This window comes from Henckelia pumila, chromosome 3, assembly GCF_033568475.1.
Source record: "Henckelia pumila isolate YLH828 chromosome 3, ASM3356847v2, whole genome shotgun sequence".
NCBI lineage: Eukaryota > Viridiplantae > Streptophyta > Magnoliopsida > Lamiales > Gesneriaceae > Henckelia > Henckelia pumila.
In genome coordinates this window covers 30,096-50,513 of record NC_133122.1, presented here as the reverse complement: position 1 = coordinate 50,513, position 20,418 = coordinate 30,096, and the positions used below count along the sequence as shown (strand labels likewise).

The 20,418-nt window shown below is 33.8% G+C and overlaps 1 protein-coding gene and 1 pseudogene across 1 annotated transcript; both read left to right on the top strand.

The window, feature by feature from the left end:
- The first annotated feature begins 9,130 nt into the window (after nucleotides 1-9,130).
- LOC140892884 (GDSL esterase/lipase At5g03820-like) lies at nucleotides 9,131-11,035 on the top strand (annotated as a pseudogene).
- An 8,133-nt stretch (nucleotides 11,036-19,168) lies between these two features.
- Nucleotides 19,169-20,035, top strand: LOC140886354 (uncharacterized). The gene has a single exon (XM_073292894.1). The coding sequence runs from the start codon at nucleotides 19,169-19,171 to the stop codon at nucleotides 20,033-20,035; it is 867 nt and encodes a 288-aa protein (XP_073148995.1).
- The last annotated feature ends 383 nt before the right edge of the window (nucleotides 20,036-20,418 follow it).

Here is a 20,418-nt window from a genome sequence, read left to right as displayed (position 1 = left end):
ATTATAGATGAAAATATTATTATAAAACTTCAAATACACAAATTATAAAATTGTCAAGGCTTCAAAAGTTCATTGTTGGTTTATTTAAGATTGCTTAATAAAAATAAATAAAAGAAACTAAAATAAGAATAAACATAAAAGAACAATGAAATATTTAAATAAGTATATCATATAATATAGTTTCCATTATATTAATATCAGATTAACCGATATTTAATACATGGTACCCATAATATATATATAGATGAATAAATATAAACATAAAAAGAACAATTAAATATTTAAACAAGTATATCATATAATATAGTTCCCACTATATTAATATCAGCCGATATTTAATACATGGTACCCATAATATATATATAAATGCATAAATATAAATTGACATAAAAGTAAATGTTAGATCAAATCACAATATTACATTTAGAACAACCGGCAGAGCTACGCTATCGTCTAAATAAAATATATGACTTTATGTTAGATGCGATAAAGTAAATGTTAGTTGCGGAAAAATAAATGTTATATGCGAGAAAGTAAATGTTAGTTGCGGAAAAGTAAATGTTAGTTGCGATAAAGTAAAAGTTAGATGCGAGAAAGTAAATGTTAGTTTAAATCATAATATATTATTTAGAACAACCGACAGTGTCACGCTATCGTCTAAATAATATATATAACTTTATTATAAATAGATACTTATATTTATAGTATATAATTATTGTAGTATTTATTGTATCATATTTGACAACAAATCAAGGTAACCACATTCAAGGTACCAAGCATTTGATGTAAATAGATAACAACAAATCATCCAAAATTATACCTACAAATAAAGATCAATTAGTAAAAATAAAAATAGAAAAGAAAAGAATATACAAAATATAAACAATCTTACTTGACCAACAATGAAACCTTTTCACCTTGACATAAAAAGATTTAGCTTTCCATGAACATGAAACTCAAGAATAAAGATAAAAGAAATTTCTTACTTGAACTTGAGAAACTTGCACACTCAAACTTTTATTCTCACACACACAATATTTATTTTACAAATGAGGAATTCTCTACACTCTTGCACACTACAAAGCTTATACAACACATCTATTTATAGGCCAAATTAGAGCAAGGGTCCAAGACTCATTAAATATGAAATAGTAAAGTTGGTGGGTGCTTGTCTCCTTGAATGTCAATACATTGACCCAACTTTAATTGGCATGTTTGATGCCGTAGACTTTCGATTTTGCTTCTGCACAAAACATATAACACGTTGCCCTTTGTCTGTAGATGTGTTTTGACAACTCATTCACCCCTTTTGGATAAAATATGAAATACTTATGATATTTTTACTCCAAGCTGGTCATAGTAAAAGTAAATCTGTCTCCATTTTGATGTTTGATTATTTTGATCATCTTAATGAAGTTTTTGGAATTTTTTGTCTTCTACAAAGTTGAAGATGCCTCTTTTGTGATTCTACAGGTTTTGAGATTACTCCATTATGACCTCTGTAGCTTGAGTAATTTTATTTTTACCAAACCTGCGCAAATCGTAAAATACAACATTTTAGTAAAACATTTAAATATAAACACATAACACTAAAATAATACAACTTCATAATTTTAATTAAACTTAAATTTTAAAACACACTTTTTAACATATAAATAATTACAAATTTTAAGTTTCATCAGTATCTTCGGGGAATGCTGTTTTAATTCTCTCCAGCCCTTATCAATTCTCTCTATTCTACCCCCGATGTGGAGGAAGGACACCACCCGGACATCCATGAAGTGATTTCAGTACTCACCGATGGTATGGTCACGAAATGTACTGACCATTTTTCAGCAGCTAAGCGCAATTCCTTTTACTCAATGCTTCACAAGACTGCTATTAGGAATTGGACGCCTTCAACAAATTGTGCAGTGGTAACTAGGCCACAAGCGTTCATCCTTTATTCCATAGGCACTGGGAGTTCTTTTAATTTTGGGAAGTTGGTGTTTCAGACAATTCTCCAATTTGTTGATGGATGCTTGAAATCCACAAAGCTACCCTTCCCATCCTTGATTTATGGTGTTTCGGCGTCTCAAGGGTTCATCAGCAATATTACTGAAGAACTGTCTGACCAAGAGATCTTAAAGATTGCAGCAGTACTACTCAAAGGGAATCGCATGCTTGATTTGTCGTGGACTGATGTTCCTGCTCCTGCTGCTATTGCTAATGTTGTGTCCGGTGTTTCCAACACGGGTGACAACACTGAAGAAATTGTGCCTACACCCTCTCCTCGGGAATTTTCTATTTCTACCACTCAGCTGCTTATGACTCGTGCTAAGGAAAAGATTGCTCAAACTCAGGAAGACCTGGCTTTTTACAGTACTTTACTTGCTAATTGTAGTCAACTTGGCATTTCTGGCCAAAAAAGGGGAGATAGTGCACATAAAGCTGGTCCGTATGGGACAAAAGAAGATGATGAAGAAGATGTTGATCACAAGGCTCTGATAGTGATCAATTTTAGATTGATTAGTGTCACATCCTTTCTATCTTCTCTCATTTTTGCTTTATTTTTATGATTAATATATCTGTCTTTGTTTTGTTCTATTTTTGTGCTTTAATTGTTCAAATATGCTCTAACTAGATTAACTCTTTTGCCCCACTTATGTTCTAAAATGTGAATTATAGAATCCCTAAGTGCTACTATCCATGTTATCCATAGTGTTGCCAACACGAGGGACAACACCTTCAGGGGAAGACTTACGATTAAGAGGGAGAAGTATTTTAAACTCAGGGGGAGTTTATGTTTACAATGTTTTTGCTAGTTTTGTCCAGAATGTCACAAAAGGGGAGATTGAAAGGAATTTTAATTCCTTAAATTTCCTTCCTCAATTAAATTGTATTTAATTAAATTGTGCCTTCTAGACAAGTTAGAAAATATGGTAAATATTCTATGAAATTTGAAATATACATAGGATAGATATTTACATTGATCGAATTATATCTTGATAAGGAATATATGTGATATATGTTTATTAAATATATTCAAGATATGATTTGATATGTGTGATAGAGTTTTATCCTACTTAACATTGTTTTCTTATTCATGTAGGACTCTATCTAAGGAAATCTTCTAGCTTTGGATTCCAATCTATAAAATTAGATTTCTGCGCACAAACAACTGGACTTCAGACGATAACTCTCAAGAGCTTCAGACGGATAATTCCCTGCGCATCTACTGAAGAAATCCGGTTGAAGAATTGAAAATTTCTGAAGCAAAGTTTTGCAACCTTCGTTTTTGTAGTCCCCATGTTGTCGTTGGTGTTAAAAACATCGGAGACAACACTTAGTGCATAGTGTTGTTCGAATATATTTTTTGTTTATTAAATTTAGGCTTACGGGAGTTGCATCTATTTATTTTATACTCTGATTATTTAGGATGCAAGTTTGATTTCTAAACGTGTTGAGAAATTTAGGATTTATTGATTTTTCGTAAAATCACTAGTATTATTTTGTAAGACAATTATACACTTTTCTAGTGATATTTAGCCCTAAGGCACCCGCACGAGTATTTTTTACTAGTGCAAAATTATTTTTTCATGTTATTTACTTTACGCTTTTATTTTTGCTGTACTGTGTTGTCTCCTGTGTTGTAACACCGCAGACAACACTACACGCTTATTTCACAAACTGCACACACGTCTTCTTTCAATTCGTTTGGGATCTTCGTAGATTCTTTGGATGTTCCCTATATACCAAAATTCAAGTTTTACTTGCTCTCAATCAGCTCCATTATTGTCCATTCTCAAACGATGATTAGTTTTTATCATGATTCGTTTATCATCCAGGAAACAAAAACCAAGAGGATGATTGGAAAGGGTAAAATAATATAAGGGCTCTATGTTTTGGATGTTCACTCTTCATATCCAGAAATTTTTATCAACCAAAAGTTTGGTACAATAGTCTTGGGCACCCATCATTGAAGATTTTACCGAGTTTGAAGCCTCATATACAGTTAGATGGTGATTCTTCTCATCATGCCACACCTTGTTCTATTTGTCCTTTAGTTAAACAAAGACGTTTATCATTTGTTTCTCATCATAATGTCTCGTTAAATGCTTTTGATACTATACACTGTGATATTTTTGGGTCTTTATCATGTCTCTACATACAATAATCAGAGATACTTTCTGACCTTAGTTGATGATTGTACAATATTTACATGGATATTTATTATTCAACACAAGTCTGAATCATTGAGTGTAGTTTCTAGATTTTGTGTTACGATTTAAACTCGATTTAACAAAAGAATTAAGGCATTTCGCACAGATAATGCCAAAGAACTGACATTCACTGAGCTGTTCCAAAAGAGAGGGATCTCACATTAGTTTTCTTGCGTCCAAACTCCTCAAAAAAACTCGGTAGTTGAAATGAATCACCAAAATTTAGTTAATGTTGCTCTTTCACTTTTTTATAATCTCACGTGCCCATTAAAATCTGGAGTGAATGTATTTTAACATAAAATTTTTTGATCAATCGTTTTCTATATCCATTGACTCAAAATAAGTCTCCTCATGAGCTTCTATATCATAAACACGTCGATTAGCTTAGGGTTTTTGGATGTCTATCATTTTATCCACTTTATCAACTCCTTGTGAAAATTTTCTTCCAAGAGCTAGAATATGCGTTTTTTCTAGTATCCTCCAGGGATGAAAGGTTACAAATTAATGGACATTAAGAACAAAAGATTTTTATTTCTCGTGATGTGGTGTTCCATGAGTAGGGCAGGGATATCGAACCAAAATATCGACTTTTCGGGATACCGTACCAAATTTTTTCGATATATATAAATTTTTTTGTTATATCGAATTTTTTTTCGGTATCTATACGGTATTATTATGGGTTTTTTCCATACCAAAATTTCAGAATTTTGATATCGATATCGGTATGAATTTTTTTCATACCAATATTTTTGATACGGTATACCGAAAACCCACCCCTATCCATGAGTTCATATTCCCCTTTCTCTCAATACCTCATCGAGAAATAATGGTTGATCCATTTCCACATACAGTTATGCCCCAACCCGTACCTGTTGATGCTCTTGAATATTTGGACAACAGTGGACTAACACAGGTTCAAACAGATTTAGTATCCCCTGATGCACATTGTAAATCCCAAGAATTTTGCATGCATAAAGCCCAATTCAGGCCCATGAGAAAGCCTTCGAATCCCTAAAATTTCGGCTCACTAAGGCTGCATGTGATTATGGAAAGTTAGGGCTGCATGTAATTAAGAAAACTTAGGTCTACACAAGAAAAAGGAAAGAAGAGAAAACTTATCTTGCATGGAAGAAGCTATTCAAGGAAACTTAGGGCAACCTAACACCTATAAATTGGGGTGTCCAACCTCATTTATTCCACACCTCATGGATTTCAAAAATCCTCTCTTCTCTCTTTTGAAATTCTCGTAAGCTTTCTTAGTTCAAGAGTGCGAGTTATAGTCTAATTTTTGTTTGAAGAGTTGCTGCGTACATATGAGATAGTTCGATGCGCCGTGATCTTGCTGCTGTATTATTCCGAACCCTTCAAACATTTTACTGTAATTGGGCTTATGTTGTTTTAAAATATATTCATCTATAAGTTATGATGTTTAGTTTTCGAAATTTTGTTCGAGCATGTTTTCTTTGTTTGGGTCATGTTATGTCATGCATGTTTTCAAGCACTGTTATGATTCAAATGAATATGGTAATGATATGATCCTTATACAATGGGATTGTAACCGTTGTACGGCCTCACTCCTTAGAGGATTAACATATAGGATAGAGTAAACCATGGAAATGAGATGAATTTCAGTTCTTATGTGTATATGTCGAAAGTCTATGTTTCATGATTGTGTTTTGGCTTGAAGGCCCATGTATCAAGTTATTTATGTTTCGAGCTGGTGCTCCATGTCTCATGTGTTTGGTCATGTTCACGATACGTTATGATTCTATGATTAAGTATATATGTGTTATATGTCTCGAACGGCCTCCACTTGCTGAGTGTTTCCAAAACACTTAGCCCTTACCTTCCCCTTCCCATATGAAGATGAGAATCATGTAGACGAAGAGGAACAAGATATGTTTTGGGAATGTTAAAGAGAATAATAGATTTTATGCATTTTTATTTTGGATTTTATTCTTCCGCAATGTTAGATTTATTCACTTCATGATTTTCAAGTTGTAATATGCTTCCGCATTCGATTTTGTATTTTGGGATCTTTTTGGTGTAAAGACAATTATTTTGGTTATGAAATAAACTGGTTTTGGCAAGATTTGTACTACGAGACTTATTGTTTTACGATTTTGAAATGTTAAACAATATCGATGACATGTCTCGATCGTGGAGAGTGACATTTAAGTGGTATCAGAGCCCGCCAGGTTCATAATTAGGTTGGGTTTCCTTATAACCTTTTTGGTGTTCCCTCATAATGGGGAATAGGCCTTATGCATTCCCCTTCGTAATGATCTCGCGGCCAATACTCTTTGCGAAGTCCTCTTCGTGATGACCAAAGTCTTACTTCAATCAAATCCCATCGTTTATACTTTCAAAACCGAACTTTTGTCGTCTAAGAGAAGTTTTGAGATTCTTATAACTTTTCATAGGAAATTAGAAATCCAATTTTTCCAACTATTATGTGATCCTCAATCACGCCTTTTATCTACGTAAAGATCTCCAAACTTTCTATGCTTTTGAAATTTTTGGAAAACCCCTCTCAACTCAAGTGATATGTCAAACGATCTTTTCTTGATTGTTTGATGATCATCTAACATTTTGAGAATTTCTTCATTCCTTTCCATTTTTGTGATTTAAGGAAATGGCTGCACGTACTCTATGTATCCGTACTACCCATTACAGGCATCAGATTGCCTTAGATAACCATCAACCGAGGATCAATCGTCTAATATCCAGGATTGCTAGTGAAAGACATGAGAAAGAAGAATGGTATCAAAGACGGTCACCAGACGCATGACCCCGGGAAATAAGTGTTATACAGGGCAAAGTACTACGTGCGTGGGAGCCACCTCTTGACCTGCGGGGCAAAGTTCTACATGATGGGAGCCATCTCTTGAACCCGTATAAGCCACCTCTAGATTCTCGGTGCTGCTGAATCAGGTCGCGATGAGAAAATGAAAGATTTAAAATGAGTTCATAATGGGCTACAATGGACTTCTATAGAAACTTAGGTTAATCATTTTCGTAAAGTAAGGACGAATACAAAATAGTTTCTATAGGGGCCCATTGTGCGGTCGTGCAGGCCTGGGCCTGGGCCCGGGGGATGACACACATGATGGTTCTCGTATTGAGCCACCAGAACCTCCACACTTAGTCCCCCATTCGTACCTCCTCAAGGACATCTCACCAGTCGTCTTATATCTGAGACTATCATTATCACATGATAACTGCAATTCGACATTGTCATCCACAGCCTTGTATCCCTTTCAAGACAACATCTCATATGATTCACTTTCCCAATCGTATAATAACTTGGTGCTAAATGTCTCCTCTTATTTAGACCCCTAATTTTATCATCAAGCCATAAAATTTGAATCTTGGAGGGCTACCGTGAAAGATGAGCTAGACGCAATTGAGACCAACAATACTTGGTATGTCGTTCCACTACCCTTGGGTCAACAACCCATTGGTTGTCATTGGTTATACAAGATAAAATATAAATCTGATGGAACGGTGGATAAATACAAAGCTCGTTTAGTTTCTAAGGGGTATACTCAATGTGACGGTGTTGATTTTTTTGAGACATTCTCTCCGGTTTCTAAGTGAGCCACTGCCAAAGTCTTACTTGCACTAGATGATATTCAACAATGGCAACTTGTTCAATTATATTTAAATAATGCATTTCTAAGATGAATTATTCGAAGAAGTGTACATGGATCCTCCCATGTGTTATCATCTCCCCTGCCACCAAGGCAAAGAGTCTTCAAAACTTGTCTGCAAATTACACAAATCTATATATAGCCTTCTTCAAGCATCTCATCAATGGTACATAAATTCTAAGTTGCATTGCTTGATTCTGGTTTTATGCAATTACCGCCTGATTCACCTTGTTCACCAAAGGCTCGAGATCCAATTTTTTGGCTTTGTTATTATATGTTGATGGTATCATTATAGCCAGAACTTCACATATGTTAATTCAAGAATTAATGTCTAATCTTTAGAGCAAGTACTACCATGTGTATAATCTTCTAACAATTGTTGTGATATTCTATTCTTCATCAATATTCTAAGTATACTCTGAGAATATGTAAACTCTTCATTTGTAAACGAATACAATCATGGAAATAAAATAAAAAAAAAATTATGAAATTAAAGTTCTCTTGACTGCTTTTCACTATAGAAAACAATATTTTGGCTCCATGATGGTATAATCTAAACAATCAAAGATATTCAAGTATGTTCTTTCTCAATACATTCATTTTTCATGTTTCTTGTAAAACTTTTTCTCTCTATGATATGATCTTAACAAATATGAATCTTTAGTTGAGAAATAATTCAATTCATTTCTGAGTCATTTTCTGAATTCTCTTTTAATCTCCTCTCAATTATATCATCTATTAAAATAAATTGTTCTTAATTTTCATTAACTTGACTTACAAATCTTATATATAATTGAAATTATTATATTGTATAATGGAAATGTTGAAAGTGGGAATAAAAGCTTTTTAATTGAGTCAAAATCGAAACATGAATATGATATTTACATTACACTTGTTTTAACAATTGGGATTTTGCATCACATGTTTAAACTGCCTAAAGTATGCTAATTTCTCTTGGTTTATTATATGCTAAAAGCGTCTGTCTTATCCATTTTTCCAAGTTTATCAATAGAAAGAGTAAAAACCATCTTTGTTCAAACATTCCTAAGATCAGCCCAATTCCCCTCAACTTCCTTAAAAAGTGTGCCTTGCTCTTGACCAAATCTTTTATCCACATATAAATAAACTGACTGTCTCTCTCTTTATAATGTCAAATCAAAAAAGTGTCATTTTTTTTGCAACACAGAGACAGCTATTGCTTCACTCAAAGTGTAAGAAGCATCATACATGCATCACTCGCGGTAAATACACACTACTTCATCACAATTTGATCATTTATCCACATAAAATAAACAAAGCAAAATCAAGAACACAAGAGCAAGAAAGAAAAATTTTAGGTGAAAAATAACTGAAAATGGAATTCTTGAGCTACATGTTATGTGCTATTCTGGTTGTCTCATCACTTGTTCATGGAGATCCCCTCGTTCCTGAACTCTGCATATTTAGGAATTCGGTGGTTGATGCGGGAAACAACAACAATTTTCCAACATTAATAAAGGCAAACTTCCTCCCTTATGGAAGAGATTTTGTTATGCAAGAACCTACAGGAAGGTTTTGCAATGGAAAACTCGCCGCTGATTTTACAGGTAATAAACATATAACACATATGCAATATGTTTGATGTTCTATGTATATTATCTAATGCATATATTACACAATTATATATACAGCTGAGTTTCTAGGATTCAGTTCATATCCACCAGCATACCTAAGTGAAGTAGCCAAAGGAAGCAACATTCTCAACGGTGTCAACTTTGCTTCGGCTGCTTCGTGTTATTACGACAACACAGCATAGTTATATGTAAGATTTGACAGATCGTCTCATTAACTCAAACATAAACAGTTGTTAGAGACTAATATATATATATATATGTGTGTGTGTGTGTGTGTGTGTGTGTGTGTGTGTGTGTGTGTGTATGATACAATAATATGTGATATTTTTAGCATTTGTATATATCTGATATGATTTAATCGTAATTTAATTATACAAGAGAGTTTCAATAATATTAAACATGATGTCTATTCACATATGACACATAGAAATGTTGATTGCAATCTAAACTCAAAAGACATTAATAAAGTTTTAGCCATTTTGATATGTGTTGTAGATATATATTCTTTATGGTTGAGCCACATAAATTGCATTGTGTAATTTTTTCACTATATTTCTACTTTCATTCGTGTTTACAGCAAACTATGACGTTGTCTCAGCAGCTAGCAAACTACAAATAATGGCAGAGAAACGTGGTGAATTTGTTGGGAACGGATAAAGCTAATGATACATTCTCAAGAGGGATCCATCTATTAAGTGTAGGGACCAGTGATTTTATTCAAAACTATTATATCAATCCAATTCTCAACATTGTTTACACAACCGAACAGTTCTCAAACAAACTCATGAATTACTACTCTAGTTTCATCCAGGTTACACAAACATTTGGCATTTTCTTGGATATCTTTTGGCATATTAATTCATAAAAAACTTAAGAAACACACTAAAGAAATAAAAATCATAATAATTTCATAATGAAATAGCTAAGTATTTTCTTTCACATGGAAAATATATATCAACAATGTTTGTTTGACAGAATTTATACCATATGGGAGCAAGGAGAATAGGAGTTACATCTCTACCACCTACAGTATGCCTGCCAGCAGCAATTACTTTATTTGGTTTGGGAAGCAATCAATGTGTCTCAAGGCTAAATCAAGATGTCGTTTCATTCAACAATAAGTTAAACATTACATCTCAAAATTTGAAGACCAGGTTACCGGGATTGAAACTCGTGGTCTTTGATATTTACAACCCTCTTATGGATTTGATTGCAAAGCCAACAGATAGTGGTATGGTGAATAATAAACATTTGCAATTGGAAAATGACAATATTTTTTGTGATTTGTTTCCCCAAATAAAGAGGATGATATATTCCTACAACATTTTTATTTAAATTTCAATTTTTCTAAATAACTTTATAATGTTCCCCAGGTTTCTTTGATGCAAGGAAAGCTTGCTGCGGGACGGGCACAATTGAAACATCGTTCCTCTGCAATGAAAGGTCGATCGGGACATGTTCAAATGCCACGCAATATTTATTCTGGGATGGATTCCACCATTCAGAAGCTGCTAACCAAATATTGGCTCAAAGTTTACTCCAACAAGGATTTGATCTGATCTCTTAGGACAACCTTTAGGTGCAGCAACCCCCAAGCTCCACTTCTATTATCTATTAATATGTTACAAAAATTTCCTTAACACTAGCTTTCAATTCAATGAAATGTTTTTTTCCAAGTGATTCTTCAGTAACAGTAGAATCCAAAGCCAGTTCCTCAACATCATCATCATAGTTCTGCATAACCAAGTCACTTATAACATCAGCTATTAAAGAAAAAGGAATGAAAATTCATTAGTAACAGTGACATTGATCAAAGGAGAAGTGTGATGAAAAAACAAGTACATGCACTGAGGTGGAAATCAAATGTAAATAAAAGAATGATTTTTTTAGATATTCAGAAATTAAAAGGAATGAAACTTCATGTCTAACAGTCATACATGGCATAAAGAAGATGTAGTGACCCGTTTCAGAACCACTAATCCAAGTTTTAGAATGCAAAATAACTTAAAACATAATAATCAATTAAACTAGTGGAAACTTAAATAATTCAACTAAAACTACCAGCAAGAATACAACCGACACCAAAACAAATGTCAAATGATGTTATACAACCCCATCGAAAGTAACACTAAATTCTACCAATGGAAATCTGGTACAGTACAATCTACACTGCTGCAGCTAAATTACCGCTACCTCCCGGTCCGTCCAACCTAAGTTCTGCCCCGTAGAATGGGGTGTCCAGAACCAAAATCGAGGACGTGAGCTAACAATGCTCAGTAAGAAAGTATGAGTATGCACATGCTATGAATGCTAATGCAAATGAACGGGTACCGAAAATCTATCATGGTAAAAACTCTTGCTCACCAAATTGCGCCATGGTAACTAGCACACTCGGCCGTCGCATCAGGAGGTACTCCCATACCATAAGAAATACATGGAAATATTCGGAACCAAATCCATGGAATTCATTCACAAAAATTCGGGGTTGAGCAACCCCTCTACTATAATATCAAGGTATAGGCTTAACGTGATAATGCATGCAGCAAAATAATCGTGACATAATAAACGCACATAAACCATGTCATATAAACCATGCAAACACAAAACATGCATACTCAACCAGGGTATCTCGGATAGTACGTCCGTACCTCAAAATAAACAACCTAGAGATACTGGCTCTCTAGTCCAAGCCTATAAATAGATCATCACTGTATCACTAATTTTTTTATTAAAATCCTTAACTAGACTAATAGGTACTCATTGAAACTAATCAGAGTAGTGATATACCTGCATCTATAGTCAGTCCTTTGATGACAATTGCCCTAAAATCAAGGCACAAAACTGCTACGATCCGGTAGCGCTTCATCACCTCCTAGCCCTCGAATACGTAGCCCGAAAACCCTTAAAATTCGACTAAAAACTAGAGAGAAACATGGAAAAGTTGTGAGAAAAGTGAAGCTCTCGGCCTCTATATATAGACTCGATTGGAACGTCCGATCTCTCATTCGGAGCATCCGAACGCACTTCGGAACTTTCGATCGTCCTTCCGAATGCTTGTATCTGATTGGACAACACACTGATGTTGACACAGTTCGGATCTTTCGAACTCTAGTTAGGAGCTTCCGTACTCTCTCAATTCAAATACCAATAAAAACTCATACCTTGTCTGACTGACACGAGATCGGAGCTTCCGATCTGCAGTTCGGTGCCTCCGAACTGCTCGGTACTTTCGATTAACAACACTGGCTTCCGAACTGCTCTTCGGAGCTTCCGAACTGTCCCAACACTTGAAAACCTCGGAACTATTTTTGGTCGTTCTGAATCCAATTTTCAACTCCTTAAAATCAAATGAGAACCCCTTAATTATGTTTAGGAAGTAGATTTAACTAAATTAGGAGTCGGGTTACTACATTTCTGTAAGATGAATTCAAATTTTGATTTTCAAATAAGACTTGTTTTCATGGTTTAAAAGATTAATGATAAACATAAATATGTGTCATCTCACGCCAAAATCACCTTCTTTCATGCCATAATCATTGATGATAATTATGATTTATTGGAAAATGAAATATGTTTTGTGCAGACGATGAGCAGTAAATGGTAATTAAACTAGACTCTAGCAAACTTCACCCAAGAAATACATACATCTTAACCAGCTCTCTAGTCCGCTATCCTAAAAATTTCACAGCTTACCTCACATAATTTTTTGTTCTCTCAAGATGAAGCACCAACTTCACCAAATATTACAAAATCAATAAATCTTGTTACCCTAAAATACAGAACCTGAAACAGCATCGCTAACCACCAATGTTCCATCGCAACCTTCATGATGACCCCCTCACAGTATATATATAGTCATTTTGACATACGCCATGTGTGTTAATGAAATACACAATATATGTAATACATAAAAAAAATTAAAACTTAAGTGTATTTATTAATAATAAAAAAATTTATATATATAAAAAAATACAGTATCATTGTGTCTGGATATTTGAAAAATAGGATTTGGATTTGGATTTGGATTTGCATTTGCATTTGGAATTCCATGGATTTGAAATTTTATTTGGTGTTTGGTATGAACTTTAAAATTGGCATATATTTTGATATCCATTTCTTGTTTGGAAGAAAAAAGTGAATTTGGACATTTAAATTTTTACTAAAGTAACATTTTATTTTTTTACATAATAATTATGTAACTCATATTATTCACATTATTAAAAAATTCGAAATTTTAAAATTAAACTTATCATATATTTTTATCTGCAATCTCAACTATATATTTGTGTTATACAAATTACATAAACTCTTATATAATTGAATAATTAATTATTGTTAGTGAAAACAAAATAAAAGATTAAAATAATAATCAAACATAAGCTCTAAATATTCTAATTTAAATTCTACGAAATAAATCATATAAAAATTAAATATCCAATGTAGAAAGCAAATTAATTCAGTTGTTGATCCAACCACATCCTAATTTTATAAATAGAAAATGAAATTTTTAAATATGAAAAACCAAATGCTCATTTTCCATGAAAATTAACAAAGTAAATCTCAAGAAGCAAATATGCAAAAAAGCAAATAAATAAACTTATCAGTGAATCCAATCAGGAATCACATTCTAATTTTTATTCTAGCAAATCAAATCAATGTTAAATCCTAAGATGAATTAAAATTTTCCATTGCAACCAATTGAGACGATCATCAAAATGTACCACGAAAAAAATCAGCTGAAGTTGGATTTGACATCAAAAAATTCATTTGCTTCATAAACAAAACTTTTATCCACTCCATTTAGTTTTTTCAATTCAATGTATGCCTCTTGGAAGCGACGTTTATTTTGTTCAGTGATATACGAAACTTTAGCAATTTATGATGTGGTAGTATTCAAACTATCAAGTCTCTCATTCAGGTCATCTGATTTTGCTGTATTTTTCCTTTCAGTCTTAGATATAACATTTGAGGATGGTGAATGAGGATTAACGAAAGGCTGTTGAAAGTTCTAATCTCCAAAACCTTCCTAACTTTTTGAATGTGTCTCTTGCTCAGCTACTAACTTGTTGATCTTTTCTATTCTTGAAGAAACCACCACTTGATTTCATTTCTTCTCTTGCCCAACTATGTGTCTTTTCCTTTCTAGTTCCTCTCCTTTTCTAGTAGCTCCATCATTTTTTTTAAACAACTCTCAAAGAAAGGGAAGACAGTGAATATAAATATTTCTTACATATTTAGCTTCAAGATACACCTATTCAATTTACACTAATACGTTACATCAAAAATAATTGGAAAAAATAAATAAATAATGAAAAAAACAATAAAGAATAACTTGATTAATGCATCTCAAACCTCCCATTATGCGTCAATTTTTTTGGTTACATCATTCCAACAAAACTCACTCCCTCTTTTAATGTTTTCATGAACAATAGTCATTTTTTTCAATGTTTAATCGGTTCTAAACATTATCTTTGTTAACTTTCATTGTAAATTTTGAATTGATTGCTTCAATAACAACATTATATGCTTCTTGAGTAAAATTCCTATCCAGTTTCTGGCCTTTTTTATCTAATAAAAAGAAAAGAAAAAATTCGTCCATTTGCGGCATCCAATTAAATTTTGTAATGAAAAATTTCAGCATCTTGAGAGCCATCATTAATTTCCTAACATGTATAAAACACGTGACTAAAGAGCATGTAAAGAAAATATTTGAATATTATATAATTGTAATCCAATGAGTTCATAACATAAAATAATTGAAAATACAAATCACAGAAACAAACAGAAAAGGTAACAAAGAAAGCAATGTATTATTTACAAATCAAACCATCTTAATATTTCTGTACAAGAAAATTTTCAAGTACTACCATGTGTATAATCTTCTCACATTTTTTGTGATATTCTATTCCTCATCAATAATCCAAGTCTACTATTTTCATGTGTATCACGAGAAAATGCAAACTCTTCATTTGTAAACAAATACAATCATGGAAATCAAATAAAAAAATTTATTTTTAAAAATAAAGTTCTCTTGAATGCTTTTCACTATACAAAACAATACTTTGTCTCAATGGTGGTAGAATCTAAACAATCTTAGATATTCAAGTATGTTCTTTACTTTCTCTATACATTCATTTTTCATGTTGCTGGTGAGATTCTTTCTTCCTAAGATATGATCTTCCATTTTAATGGTTTAGAATTTTGTAGCAACCAGGGATAAGAAATTGAAAAATGAATTCCCAATCAGCAAACAAAATTATAGTGCATGAAAAATAAGAAAATCAAGTAAATCTAACCTCGTGCAAGCTCGTCGTTGAGGGAGAAGAAATATTGAGACGTGTCTTCTGTTGGTGAAAAAGATATAAGCAATTGAAAATACCTTCCCGATCATAAAAAATTACAATGTAAGAAAAATAAGCAAAGAAAGTAAATCGAGTTATTTGCACCAAATACCACAATGAAAATTGAAAATACACACTTCACCCCTGTGAAATTTTAATAGGCATCTCCAACCCTGACCTTTTATAAAATTAGCACACGTGCTCCTTCATATGAATGTTTGTTGTGAACGGGCCACTCATGCGACTGGGCAAAGATTTTGAGATTGTTTTTGCAACAAATACCCCTGTGAAATATTGAAAATACATATTTGACCCTTTGAGAGTATAATTTTTAAATCTATTCAAACCATAATACACGATTTTTATTAAGATCCAATTATAAAATATTTATCAAACATTTTTCATTTTATTAATTTTTTATTTTAAATTTGTTATTCTTAATTTGTTTCTACAAAAAAATATTATTACTTTATCTTTCTATCATTATTTTATTAATCTCACTTCGTGTTTTCAACTTCTCCATTAAACATGCATTCATAAACAAAGATTTCTTTAAATACCTGTTAGGAGTCATTTTTGCATGTTTTATTGCATGATTTTTTATGTGTTTTGCATTCGTTTGTGTCAATTTGTTCCTTTTAATCTCGTTTTGTTTGCATTTAGTGTTTTCCCTTGTGTTTTGTTCACTCCTCTTGATTTATGATTTACTTAGCAGGAAAATGAGAAGAATCAAGTATTTTTGGGAATCAACAGGGTGCGCTCGAGCTGCTAAATATTGCAGCTCGAGCGCATGCATAAAAAAGGAAAACAGAAAGAGGGGCAGAAACTGTGCGCCCGAGCGGTAATTTATTACCGCTCGAGCGCGTTCCCAAGAAACAAAGGCAGTAAGGAAGAATTCTTAGCGCTCGAGTTGCAAATTTCTACCGCTCGGGCGCTCTCGCGTAATTTTTGGAAATTTTTATTTCGGGTGTTTTAGAAGGAAAGGACTCTGAGGGCAATATAAATAAAGATTTTCAAAAGTTTTGAGGGTTCATTTTCACGGCAGATTACAAGGAGGCGGCTACTGAAGATTGGAGGCTTTCATCATCTCGTTTTGAGTTTTTCATCTTTCAACTTTTAGATTTTTATGTTGAGAAACTTTGTTAGATTAATCTTTATTATGGATTGTAGGAGCTAAACTTTCTTTTGTTGGAATTGAGGGGATCCGAACCCCGAAACACGTTTGTGTGATTGAATTTGTTGGACGAATTGAGTTTACTTTATACTACTATTTGATTTTGTCATGGTTTATTCTTATATGTTAAGGAGTAGCTAACTTTATCATAGATTTGTAGCTTTTGAATTGTTATCGAGAGATAAATTCATGATTAGAATGAATGACGAAATCCATGGAATTAAAATATGCATAGAGATATGATATTTAATACATGTTGATAACCATAGACCACCAGGTTGAAAGTTGTAGGAATTCAAAGAACTCAAAGCAATCAGTAATGATAAATAATTAAAGAGATTTAATTGTTTCATTAACTTGAACTAGATTGGCATAAACTCGAGAGAGAGTGTCGATATATCAGGAATTCCTGTCGAATTTATGTGTATAAAAGTAAAAATCAATCGTCCAGTTCAATTAGGGGGAAGGTGAACCGAGATTCCAACAAAACATTCTTATATTATATTTTTCTATACTAAAATTTGCTGTGGTTTTTATTTTAATTCAAGCGCTTTAAGTTGAATTTATTATTTTATAGTTTTAGTATAATCATTCATCAAATTTTCGTTACTTTGGGTAGAGGAATAAAATAACTGAATTATTGTGACATAGTCCCTGAGGACGATACTCGTACTCAGTATACTTTACTATAATTTGATTCGTGCACTTGCGATAATTTTGAGCATAATTGAGAGATATTTATACTGATTTTAAGTGTTAGTATTTGCTCGATCAAGTTTTTGGCGCCGTTGTCGGGGACTATTGATTACTTTGATTTGTTTTGTTTAATTTTTTTAACTCCAATTTTAATCACTATTTTCATCTGTGAACTGCAGGATATTCCGACAGTGCATGCAACATTCACCTGATTCCGCAGAGGAGATTGAATCCCAAAACTCGTACCCTTTGATCCAAAACTGAAAGAACTTTTCGCAGGAGAAGAAGGCTACAACAAGAAGCAATGGCGGACGAAGAACGACGATGTTTAGAGGTAGATGCTGAGAATAATGCACCACCTGTCTACAGATCCATGATGGATAGCGACTTGCCATACATCGAAAATGCCAGACCAACATCATCAGACCAACTATAGCAGCGAATCATTTTGAAATAAATCATGCTATCATTCAAATGGTGCAAAACACCGTCCAATTTGGTGGGACGACGATCAATGACCCATATGCTCACATTACAAATTTTTTGGACATTTGTGATACTTTCAAGATGCAGGGAGTTTCTGATGACGCTATTCATTTGCGTTTTTTCCCTTTTTCATTAAGAGATAAGGCTAAGGCATGGCTAACAAATGTACCTGTAGGTTCCGTCACCACTTGGGAGGATCTCGCAAAAGCTTTTCTCACCAAATACTTCCCACCATCCAAATCGATGAAGCTAAGAGCTGATATCACAACATTTGCTCAAGGCGAACAGAAAACACTCTATGAAGCATGGGAACGCTATAAAGATCTATTGAGGAGATGCCCACACCACCAACTACCAGACTGTCTTGTGGTACAAATTTTTTATTATTGTCTTACTCATACTAATCGCACCATGTTAGATGCAACTGCAGGTGGTAATTTGCTACGAAAATCACCAGAGGATGGGTATGAGTTAATTGAGGAGATGGAATCTAGTAGTTATCACCCTCCGTCTGAGAGAAATGCAACCAAAAGATCTGCAGGAATGCATCAAATAGATGCATTCACTTCAGTAGCAGCTGAGATTGAGGTGATGAATAAGAGGATTGAAGAGCTAAGTTTAGGGAATTCTGCGATGCGTATTCAATAAGTGTGGTGTGAGAAGTGTGGTGCTGAACATTTCACGAAAGATTGTCAGACTAGAAATCCATCATATCAACCGGAGGGAGGTATGGTAAACCATGTGGGAAATCAAAACCGCCCTAGGAATGATCCATTCTCAAATACATATAATCCAGGATGGAAACATCATCCAAACTTTTCATGGGGTGGACAGAATAATAGGCCATATGGGAATCAGAACTATGGAAAACAACATCAGGAGGAGAAGTCAAGCATGGAACAGATGACGCAAAAGTTAATATCATCCACTGAAACCAGAATACAAAATCAGGATGCATCGATAAAAAAATTTGGAGAATCAGATAGGGCAGTTGGCTATAGCAATGTCCAGTAGAGATTCGGGTACTTTTCCAAGCGACACGAAGAAGAATCCAAATAATCAGGTCAAGGCAGTTGAATTGAGAAGTGGGAAGCGAGTAGAACCTGAGAGACAAGAAGCGAAAGATCCAGAAGTTACTATACCGGAGAAAACTGCAGGTAAGTCTTCTACTTCTACACAACCACTCACATCACAAAATAATTTTGTTATTCCACCACCTTTTCCTGCAGCTCTCAAGAAAGCCAAGCTAGACTCCCAGTTTTCAAAATTTCTAGAGGTATTCAAGAAATTGAATATCAACATTCCTTTTGCCGACGCACTGATGCAAATGACCAGCAATGCTAAGTTCTTGAAGGAGATTCTCTCCAACAAGAGGAAAATGGAGGAGAATGTCATGATCAGTTTAACAGAAAATTGCTCTGCACTGGTACAGAACAAGATCCCACCAAAGAAAAAAGACCCAGGGAGTTTCTCTATCCCTTGCATGATTAATGATGTGTCTTTTCATAAAGCTTTGTGTGATTTAGGTGCTAGCATAAATCTAATGTCATATTTTGTTTTTAGAAAACTAAGTTTGGGAGAGACGAAACCCACCAGGATGTTGTCGCAATTGGCTAACAGATCTCTAAAGTATCCAAGAGGGATAATAGAATATTTACTGGTAGACAAATTCATCTTCCCGGTGGATTTTGTGGTACTTGACATGGAAGAAGATTTGGACATGCCTCTTATTCTAGGCAGACCTTTCCTGGCAACAGGAAAAGCACTCATAGATGTCCAAAAGGGAGAAATACTGTTGAGAGTGGGAGAGGAGAAAATTTCTTTTGATGTGTTTAATGCGCTTAAAAGTTCACAATATAATGAAGAATGATTTCAAATAGATGCAGTGGACTCATTTTTGTTTAATTATGTGCAGGATACATTCCAGGAACCTTTAGAAGTTGCACTTGTATCTAGTTTTCAGGAGGACGAAATCAATGTAGGATGAGAAGATGACTACATACTTGAACGATAATCAGTCATGGCAAAAAGGTGGCAAGCTTAAACTCGAAGATCTTGGTGACCGGAAGGATTTAGTACTCAAAAAACCCAGTCTTGAAGAACCACCGAATGTTGAATTGAAACCACTACCAACTCATCTCAAATATGTATTTCTTGGTGAGAATAAAAATTTACCTGTAATAATTTATTCTTCTTTGACAGATGAAATGGGGACCAAACTACTGGATGTTCTCAAAAGCCACAAGAGTGTGT